At 43.8% G+C, this 10,944-nt stretch overlaps 1 protein-coding gene across 1 annotated transcript in view; it reads left to right on the top strand.

Annotated features, from left to right (window-relative positions):
* Nucleotides 1-6,726: 6,726 nt before the first annotated feature.
* Nucleotides 6,727-10,944, top strand: part of LOC141134503 (tetraspanin-7-like) — a 33,063-nt gene continuing 28,845 nt past the window's right edge. The window contains exon 1 of the mRNA XM_073624022.1: nt 6,727-7,334. Within this exon, the coding sequence (XP_073480123.1) occupies nt 6,727-7,334 (608 nt within the window). The remainder of the gene's footprint in view (nt 7,335-10,944) is intronic.

The following is a 10,944-nucleotide window of genomic DNA, read 5'->3' as shown; positions in this document are numbered from 1 at the left end:
ACTCAGCTGCAAGAGACGCCCTCTCAGCAAACCGGCCTCACACCAGAGACTTGACAGTATGAAGTACAATTCATTGTTGACTCCCGTAGGTTCCGTGGGCGCATACAGTACCTGGTGCATTGGAAGGGGTACGGTCCAGAGGAACGCTCTTGGGTCTCATCCTCGGACATACATGCCCCTGCCCTCCTCCGTGATTTCCATAGACGTTTTCCCCTCAAGCCCGGTGGTCCTCCGAGGGGGAGGGGTCGTTGAGGAGGGGGTACTGTCAGTGCTGGGCTCAGCTCTTCCTTCTCTGAGCTGGCCGCTCAGCTGTCGGCTAATTGCCAGCTCCCATCTCTCTTCACAGTTACCCAGCTGTTGTTGATTCTGCTGCTTGTCAGTCCTGCCTACTTAAAGTCGGTCCAGCTCACTTGATCTCTGCCTTCACCTTGCTCAACATCACAGAGACTTTCTCCTGCATTCCCGTTGAAGACTTGCTCGGCTGACTTTCCTTTTGATTCCTGATTCTGCTTGCTGTACTACTACGTTTATCTCTGGCTCTCTGACATTTGCTGGGCCGACTACCCGTTCCGGTTACTGAACTCTGGCTTGTTTTGATTACGCTTATTCTGTTTACCTTATAATTATTATTATTAAACAAGTGTGATTTAACTTTACTTCTGTCTCGGTCTGATTCATGGTTCCTGATAGTGGTAGTCTGTTGCTGGGGAGGTCTATTGTTGCTGGTGGGGGAACTATTGTTGGTTGGGCTTATATTGCTAGGGGATCAATTGTTGCTTGAAGGGATCTACTGTTGAGGGAATGGCCTAGTGTTGCTGGCTGCAGGAGAGTCTATTAATGCTGTTCGGATGCTGGGAAATAAGTTGTTGCTGTGGGGATCTATGGTTGTAGAGGTTAATTGTTGCTGGGGGAGTCTGTTGTTGCTGGAAAGGGTCTATTGCTGCTGGCAGGGGATCTACTTTACTATTTTTCTTGTTATTATTAACAAATTTCATGCAAATTACTTATCACCACAAAATGATACTTGGTTCTGTATTCTCTAATAGGGGTGGTACTCGGAGGTGTGTAAGGAGTGGAGACAAGAAGTGACTCAGAAGGGTGAGTTCTTGCACCTATTCTCTGAGAAAAAAACCCTGCCCCAAACAATCCTAATATATTATCAATGGCATGAAATACATTGAATAATGTACCGCAGGCATTATAAAGGATCCTCAATATCTAGAAAAGACACTAGAAGGCAAATAGAAGTACAAATACAAAGCAGCATCTTATTGCCATCCAACATATTAGAACTAATAAAATCACCAATGTGGTGAAACATATTATCATTAGGTATATGTCTAATGAATCTCTAAAGTAAAAATTATTGAGACAATTGAAAACCCCATAGTGGAAACCCCTCTCTGGGTAGGGATTGTTTCTCTTTGTTCAGTAGAAAGGAGGTCTATTGGATTTTTCATTGAACGTTCGAATTCCTACAGGGTTGAATTCTTAATGGAATATTACGCACGGTATAAGCCCCCCTCCCCCCCCTAAAAAACACCATCTTTTTTGTTCCCTTCCTACTCTTTTGTCTCTTTTTTAGTCCACCACCTAATCCTATTCCCATCCTCATCCTCATTTTTTTCCCTTCCGTTACCTCCTGATCTTCTTCCTTTCTTCTGGCTAGAACAATTGCAGACCCAGCTTAACAAAGGCAAAGAAGGAGGCTTTCTGTTTACTCCCTCTGACTGTTCTCTACGCCTGTCAGTTTTTCAGGCAGACCTCATCGGACCATCCATAGCTCTGTATGGAGCAGCGGATGTCAGCGGACATGTGTCCTGGTGGATTTCTGAAAATGCAGTTACCAGGTACCAATTTGTGTTTTTCGGATGCTTAATCCTTGATTTTTTATGTCCTTTTTTCAGTTTAGCCAGCCATTCTATACTCTGTAGTGTGTTTAATCATTGTGGTGAGCTTTATTTATCATTATTGCTGTTTTTACAAATATACAACCATTGGGAATATTATAGTAAACCATTGTACTTGTAGATTAATTTTAGTGTTCTCTTTATGATATTCATGCATGTCACAATGTTCCTGAGTGTTTTTTGCAATTGGGGATAATTAGGAACACCCATAATCATTAACATCAAGGTCAATATACATGCCATATACCAGAGATGTCAAGATTTAACCCATTAGTCTTCAGATACAGGACAGCGGGTAATTGTTCCAGTGCAGCTGTTTTCCTTTTTTTAAATATAGTTTATGCTGTATTCTGACTTTTTTAAAAGAATGTCTGTATAGGCCAAAAATTTTATAAAAGGTTAACAGGGAACATTACATTCTATAAACAATACAAATGTACATTGTGAACATGACATGTAGGCTACACGTACACTGCTGCTGGTAAATGGATGTTTAGGAGCAGTTGGGAGTTTTTTTAAGCTGCTCCTGAACTCTCCTCTATGTTATCTTATCAGCACATGTACACAGAGTCCTTTATAGTAGTTTCTAGGCAGCTGAGTTTAGAAGCATTTTTTGGAAAGCAAAAAAATGCATTCAGGATGATGTTCAGAGGTATTTGAAATGCCAAATGCCTGTAACAGCTTGTAAACGTGCGTAAACGCTGTAACTCGCGTTTAGTTGTGTTTCGTTTACAGGAGTTTTTAATGGAGATACATTTTTGACTGTCTGAAAAAAAAAAAAACGCTCCTAAAAGCAAACGCCGCATGTAAACGTTTTTAAACGTCGGTTACTATCTGTGAAGTTAAATCGTTCAGGAGAAGTTTCAAAATGTGTCATGTACTGTACATTAAACCTAGGATTGCACCGATACCACTTTTTTAAGACCGAGTACAAGTACCGATACTATTTTTCAAGTACTCCCCAATACCGATTACGGATACTTTTTTTTAATGTCATGTGACAGTGGCACTAATATGCAGCACTGATGACGCATGGACTGTGTCAGTAGTTTTTTATTTTTATTTTATATTTTTTACAATGTTATTTTTTTCAATTAATTTTTAAAAAATTTTTTTTACAATGCTTTCTTTTTTTTAGTGGGGGGGGGGGGAGTGGACGGTGTCAGTGTGTTTTTTTATTTTATTTTTTATTATTTTTACAATTTAACTTTTAAAATATTTATTTATTACAATTCTTTATTTTGTTTTTTTATCAGCCCTATTGGGGGACTTTGGTGAGATATCAGGGGTCTTAACAGACCCCTGACATCTCCCATTTGAGACAGGGAAAGGGACTGAGGACACAGATTCCCCAGTCCCTTTCTCTGCAGCCTCAGTTGCACTGGAGATGAATGGACAGGAGACAGAGGCTCCTCTCCATTCAAAAAAACGGAAGCATCGTAAACACAGTTTACGATGACTCTGTTCATTCGGAAAAGGAAGGAGCCGGTAAATTACCAATTTACCGGCTCCTTCCTCCGCTCTCCATCCTGACAGATTGAGGACAAAGGGGGCGGAGGAGCACAGAGGGAGACCAGAGCGGAGCACGGAGGGGGACCGGAGCAGAGCATGGAGGGGGACCGGAGGAGCCTGGAGAGCCTGGAAGAGGACACAGAGGAGGAATTGAGCAGGATACAGGGACAGTCAGGGATGATCGGTGCGGCGGTGGGGGGAGTTAAAAGCCCCCTGTATAGATTTCAATAAAGCAGCTGAAAACCGCGGCAGGGAGAGGAGAAGCGGCTGTCAGCTGCTTTATTGAAATCTATACAGGGGGGTCGGTGCTTGTAACTCCCCCCACCGATCACCCCTGACTGCCCAGGTATCGAGTCAAGCATTTGCCCAAGTACAAGTACTTGAGCAAATGCTCGGTATCGGTACCGATACCAGTACTGGTATTGTGCAACCCTAATTAAGCCTAAACCAAGAGATCATAAAGAATTAGTTAAACCACAAATATAGATACATATGAGATTGCACAATTTTGGGTACTTATGAGGTTCCACAATTTTAGGTAATTAAAACAAATTAAAGACTTTGAGCAGTCCAGTTGCAATACATTACAAACAAATGGCAGCAACCCCAACCTATACAGGTATTGTATTTGCAACAAGGAGCACATGGAAGGGCAATGCATGTCAAAAAACAATAATGAAAAATTCCCAGCTCACTTATCAACCAGTCTGCAACAAAATGAATTTTCCTGTCTAATATTTTACATTAAAGCCAAGGGGTTTAGTTTGGACATGTTTGCAAATATATGTGCAAGCTGCATGGCCACATCATGACACCCCAGTGTACTGCAGTCTCAACATTTTGAGAGTCTCCAAACTTGGAGCACATATAATAATGGATAGATTGAGAGCAGGTATGCCCGGTTTGTTGCGGGCTGGTTGGTAAGTGAGCTGGGAATTTTTCTGTTGTTTTTTGTGGTGGGACGGACACTTGTGCCAATCCCGTACGCAGGAACAGTTTACCATGTGCTGTCAGCCGTGGCAACCACGGCGGGCAACCGCACACATAGATTACAAATACGTCCAGCATTCTGCTATTACTGGACGTCCCTACCTGGATTACAAATATGTCCAGTGTTCTGCTGACGCTGGACATTCTGAACTTTTGCTTCAAATTCCTGCTTGTTACAGTAAAGTGTGCCTGGAACTGTTTACTGTTGCCCGGGGTGATCGGGGTAAGCCTGCGGGTGCCTGCGGGTGGGACTGTGCTAAGAACGTTTCTTTCGGTGAGACTTGGGTTATTAACTTTGTTGTCGCTGCCGGCAACCACCGGAGAAGTCAGCGACCGTCTGCTTTCAGTTGTTTGGGCACAGTCGGTGCTGAGCATTATACCTGGACAAGTCCTGCTAGTCGCAGCATTCCTACAAACTCCAGTCCATCCAACAAGGGGTTACAGCAGCATGTGCAGGAAGGGGTCTGCCTATCAGTTTTACAGATGCCAGCTTGTCTGGAAGCAAGGGGGCGGTGCCATGCCTTAGAGGAGAAGACACCACGAGGCAGCGGAGCAAGATGGCGGAGGGTGGTTGCATACTCTCAGCGCTGACCTGGTTGCCTGATGTGCAGGAGGGGACACTGGTCGACATCAGTGTTCGGTTGGACCATCCTGGGGGATTCATCCTCAGGGTAAATTGGTGGCATTGAGCGGTTGTGCCTGTTATGTCGAGACTTTCCTGGATACCAACGGCAGTAGTCAGTGCCTGGGTCTGGTGCGGTCATTGTGGCAAACTGCTCACCCGGCTTGCATCCAGTCAGAAGGAGCCACAGTACTACAGCGTGGACTTGCACTCAGGACTGTGATGCGTGCAGCCGCGGAAATCCTGGAAGGGTGGAGTGGGCCTGGAAAGGCAGGGTAGAGTCTGAGCCTGATGGCTCCCCTGTGAACATCAGCCACCTAGGGGAAGAGGAGCCTGTCGTGGCTTGCAGCCTGGTCGGGGACCTGGTAACTGTAAGTACTGCCCAGCAGGAACCAGAAACTGTCCCTGAAATGTCGGCCGCTACTATATTCCCTGCTATCCCAGTCCAGAAGGAGCCAGTGCTGGAGGGGGGTACGCACTCAGGTGAGCTGGACGGGGAGTGAGAGGGCAGAGCCATAGATTGGGGTTCTTCCAGACTGTTAGTGAAGTGGGGGGCAGGCCTCCTTAAATACCCAGGGTCAGCCCAGCTCGGGAGGAGTTGTTGGGTGGAAGAGCTGGAGTGAGAGAGTATGGAGGCTGTCAGGGCCTTTGACGGAGCTCCCCAGTCTGGGGAGTGGGGGGTGACCTTGGGCCTGGGCTCAGGTGCAGTCGGGATCACCTTCAGGAACGCATGAAGAGGTCTTGGACCGGAGGCACAATAGAGAGCAAAGAGAGGACAACAGAAGAGAGCACTACTAAGAGACTCCAGGGAGGAAAACTGGTTGCAGCCAAGAGGGCTGGTGAGTGAGGCATAGTCGAGAGTACTGGGGAGGCATGCCTGAGAGGACTGGGAGCATGCAGTCTGTGATGGGGGCACAACCAGAAGAGTGGACTGTGGTAAAGGGGGCAGTGTAGAGAGGCAGCTGCAGCTAGGAGGGCTGACAGGGGCTGAAGAGGGCTTACTGGGCTCAGTAGCCACGTGTAGGACAGCTAACACCAGAGACTTTTTGTTTGCTACACTATAGATTGCCAAAGACCTGACTGAGCCAGTGTCGGGCCTATCCACTTTGTGCTAGCTGTGCCTAAAGATTAGAGAGGAAGCGATGTGCTGGAGGAGAAAGACCTGAAGAATAGAGAGGAAGTGATGTACAGGAGGAGAAATGGGGAGTATATACTGGATTGTATATAGTTGTCTCAAGCATGTTCTACCAATTATATTGGGCATCCCATCTTTCCCTTACCCCATCCAAGTTCAATCCCCTTAATAAAACAACAAAAAAACAAAGCAGGTGGACTGGTCTATGTCTCTGAGTGTTTTGAGAGGTGAATGTCGGGCTGGGTAGGGTGACAGACAGTCCAAAATTTCAGCAGCCCCTACGAGGGTACCGCTGCATTAGCAACTTAGAATAATCAAAAATAAAGATAATTTTTCCTATCTGAACCTCTATGTTTTACAGCTAAGAATATAGAAAGCATGAGACCATAATAACAGTAACAGGCTTATCTAGTGAAACAGGAATAGAAAGAAGCATATTAGTCTTCTGCGTAAGAGCTCACAATCTGACATTTATTGCTGAGCTAAAGGAAATGTATTGGCTTTCTACAGAGGTGATCAGAGGGGGAGGCTGTAAAATCTAGCAGAGGCAAGGGACCATGACTGATGGCACAGCAGAGCAGTTGCATCCAAGAAAATACTCTGCAGGGAGAAATGACATTTTGGACTTACAGGGTGACAGAAGGATCTCCATTGTGGCTGGACATCCACATAGAAGTCACCCCACTGGTGTGTGGGTGCTTCCTGAATATCCCCAAGATGAGGAGGAAAAAGTGCAGCGTTTTGTGTCACAGCAAACTGTAGCAGGAGAGTTGCAAGAACATGATGACATCCTCTTTCAATCCTTGGTTATCCCCAAATACAGTTTTCCACACAGAAAGAGGTACACACGACGTAGGATGGCTCTATTAAAGCTCTTGCTCATGGCCTTCAGTTTCGTCTTTTGGATTGCAGGTCTAGCTATGCTCATAGTGGGAATATGGGCAAAAATCTCATTGGAGCAATATTTGGTTTTGTCCACCAACAGTTATCCAAACACACCACTCATTTTATTGGTGAGTGGGGCTGCTGTACTGCTTTGGGGCTTTCTTGGCTGCTTCAGTGCCGCAGTAGAGAAAAGGTGTCTTCTACGCACCTATGGGCTTTTCCAGCTGGCAGTGCTTTTGGCTGGGCTTGCTGCTGGACTCTCTGGCTTGTTCTATCGCAGGTAATCTCCTATTTTATCACTCACTCCTTTTCAATAGTATATAAAGACATGTATGCAGCTGATTTTTCATGGTTCACATCACTGTACAGCACTTTATATATATATATATATATATATATATATATATATATATATATATATTTTATTTTGCAGAAGCTTTTATTAATATGATGAATTATACTCTTACTTCACGTATGTTCATGAGAGGGAACATTTTTTTTTACACTGTCATTCAAGATGTGACTTTAAGAACAAAGTGGTAGACGTACAGGCGCACAGATTTTAAATATGAATTTCTTGAATATTTTATGATAGATAGATAGATAGATAGATAGATAGATAGATAGATAGATAGATAGATAGATAGATAGATAGATAGATAGATAGATAGATAGATCTGATCCTCGGACAAACAACAAAATACACAGTTGAAATGCACATGTAAGAGCTACTTGCCAAAGAATTGTATTGCTGTTCATTTAGTCTTGGAATTTACATGACCTGCCAGACAACAGAGTCAAGGTGATGACCTGACTACTGCAGTTAAGGAACACAGGTCATCTCCCTACCCCCAGTCTGCGATTGGACAGTGAAGGAAAAATAGGTGGTTGAACTCTCCCGATCACCCAGCAGTATGTTTGCATGGCCAACAGCCATGTTATTACACACTGCCCATGGCCATAGTGTGGCGCTGCAAAAATTCTACCAAAAATTGCATTTGGCAGGCAGTAGGCTGCCAAACTTGACCAATTCTAGTGAATGGGACCATGCCACAGCTGTCCTTCAAGCATATGTAATGCGTGCGGTTTCAGTGCAGTACTGCAGGCTTTTATAGATTAAGATGTCACCTCCTCACCTGCTGTCAAATGCCTCCGAAAAAGGATGGGGGTAAAGTATTGTGTTGCCCTAACCACTTGACCTCCGGAAGATATACCCCCTTCATGACCAGGACATTTTTTTGCGATACGAGTGAAAGAGCGTACCAGCCCCTAGTCTAACACCGATTAATGAATGAAATAAAAATTAACAAAGTATCGTTATACACTCACATAGTGTTGATATAAAAACGCATCTTTATAGGCTGTGATAGCTCTCCTGTCTTCTCGCTGGTTGATGGAGCAGCATAGCCAACCTATCCACACTCAACTGGTTTAACCCCTTCCTTTGAGACATCCAGATACTGATTTGATTGATTTTTTGATTTTTTTATATCACATATATATATATATATATTCTTTCAATCACAACAACATTTGCGGAACTTTTATTATGACTTTAACATCCATCTTGTCATCAGTTTAATTGCTCTCATTGATTTTTGGTGTTATGTTGTCGTGTCGTGCGATGCTGTACCCAAATAAAATTTATGTCCTTTTTTTTCCCCACAAAAAGAGCTTTCTTTGGTGGTATTTGATCATTTTGTGCTATAAACAAAAAAGACTGACAAAAAAAAAATATATATATATATATATATATATATATATATATATATATATATATATATTTTTTACTTTCTGCTATAAAACACATCCAATTAAAAAAGTGTAAAAAATCAAATTTCTTCATCAATTTAGGCCAATATGTATTCTGCTACATATTTTTGGTTAACAAAAACACAATAAGCGTATATTGATTGGTTTGTGCAAAAGTTATAGCGTCTACAAACTAAGGGATATATATTTCTTTTATTTATTTATTTTTTTACTAGTAATGGCAGCACTCAGTGACTTATAGTGGAACTGCGGTGGACAAATTGGACACTAACTGACACTTTTTGGGGACCAGTGACACTAATACAGTGATCAGTGCTAAAAAATATGTCACTGTACTAATGACACTGGCTGGGAAGGACTTAACATCAGGGGCAATCAAAGGGTTAAAAGTGTTCCTAGCCAGTATTTGTGTACTGTGTGAAAGGTGTTTTTACTAAGGAAAGGCATTGATCTGTGTCCCTGTTTTGCAGGAACACAGGATCAATGCCTTCCCCACTGACAGAAGGGCCTTGTTTACATAGGCAGATTGCCATTCTGCCTGTGTACTGAACAATCAGTGGGTGCTGGCGGTATGTGATCACAGCGGGAGTGGGCTGTCAGAGGCACACCCCAGACCCGGAAGTGTCAGATCATGTACTAGGTACGTGATCTGGTGCAGAGAGGTGGGCGGTTGTGAGGTGGGCTGTCGTGAGCTGGTTAATGTAAATAAAGGTGGCAGTCATCATCAGACAAGACAGCATGCAAGTTCTGGAAAAATGGAGCTATGGAAATACATTCAGCCCCACTGCCAATGACATCACCCCCAAAACCTTCATACACTGCTTGATTAATGCACCCACATTCATTTAGGACACCAAGAGACAGCACTCTGCACTTAAGTTCACAGAGTACTAAATACCAATTGTGTGTGATATCTAAGGGCTGGTTCACACAGAAACGGACAAATTCTGAAACGATTTACCTCTCTGGCAGCTGTCCGTTCCCAACTGAGGTAGGGTAGTGATTTAGCGCATCACACACAGCTCCTTTTTTTCTTGTACACACTTTATTTGAAGTGCGATGAACTGCACTGCTGTACAGTGCCATGAGATTCTGTACAGTGTGCTGCGATAAAATGCAGCATGTTTGCAGCTTATAGCAGCATGCTGCAGCACAGCTCTGTACTGCGTTGCAGTATGAATGGAACACACAGTATGCAATTGGAAAAAATACACTTTAATAAATAAAAAAACAAAACAGTAAAGTTAGCCCAATTTTTTTCATATAATGTGAAAAATGAGGTTACGCCGAGTAAATAGATATCTATCTGTCATGCTTTAAAATTGCGCAAGCTTGTGGAATGGGGACAAACTACGGCACTTAAAAATCTCCACAGGCAACGCTTTAAATTTTTTTTGCAGGTTTTCTGTTTAGAGTTACAGAGGTGGTCTTGCACTAGAAATATTCTTTCGCTCTTAAGAACGCGGCGATACCTCACATGTGTGGTTTGAACACCGTTTACATGACTCAAGTAGCAGGTGCATTTACAATGAGCTGCGCCAGTCCAAACTGCAGTTTTAGGGAGCTGCAGCCCACTTTTATTGAATAAAAGAAAGTTCACTTATACATATTATATATATATATCAGTTGCCCACGCAGGGGTTTCCACCACATAACATGAATTAATGAAAATACCAAGCCACCTAGCTTACGTGTTGGCAGCACGGCTGCTCCTCTCACCAGTCCTTTGACTGTGTCATTCAGCTCTCTCAGAACATTCAGAAGGCTCTCTAGCCTTCAGTTGCAGTGCCCTGCTGCGTGGCCCACCTCTGGCCTAGGGATTGGGGTTCTCCTGACACCCCTGATAGGAGCTGATAAATCCTGGAGACCTGCCGGCTTGTGGTTGGGTCCTCTGACCCCTTGATGAGACCTCTTTCCTGTGGCTTCTGGCTGGGGCCCCCTGACCCCGGGTGAGACCTTCTGTCTCCCACACTGGGAGCGGTTCCAAACTGGAAGCTGTCTCCAAAAATGAGAGCTTTGAGAAATTCTCAGACCTGACTATATAATGACCCTGCACACCTGTGTAGTGAGCCAGGTTGCAGGCCTCTAGCAAAACCTGGACCCAGGATTCAATGTTC

This window comes from Aquarana catesbeiana, linkage group LG03, assembly GCF_042186555.1.
Source record: "Aquarana catesbeiana isolate 2022-GZ linkage group LG03, ASM4218655v1, whole genome shotgun sequence".
Taxonomy (NCBI): Eukaryota; Metazoa; Chordata; class Amphibia; order Anura; family Ranidae; genus Aquarana; species Aquarana catesbeiana.
Note: the sequence above shows the minus strand (reverse complement) of the source record. Positions and strands in the feature narration are given on the sequence as shown.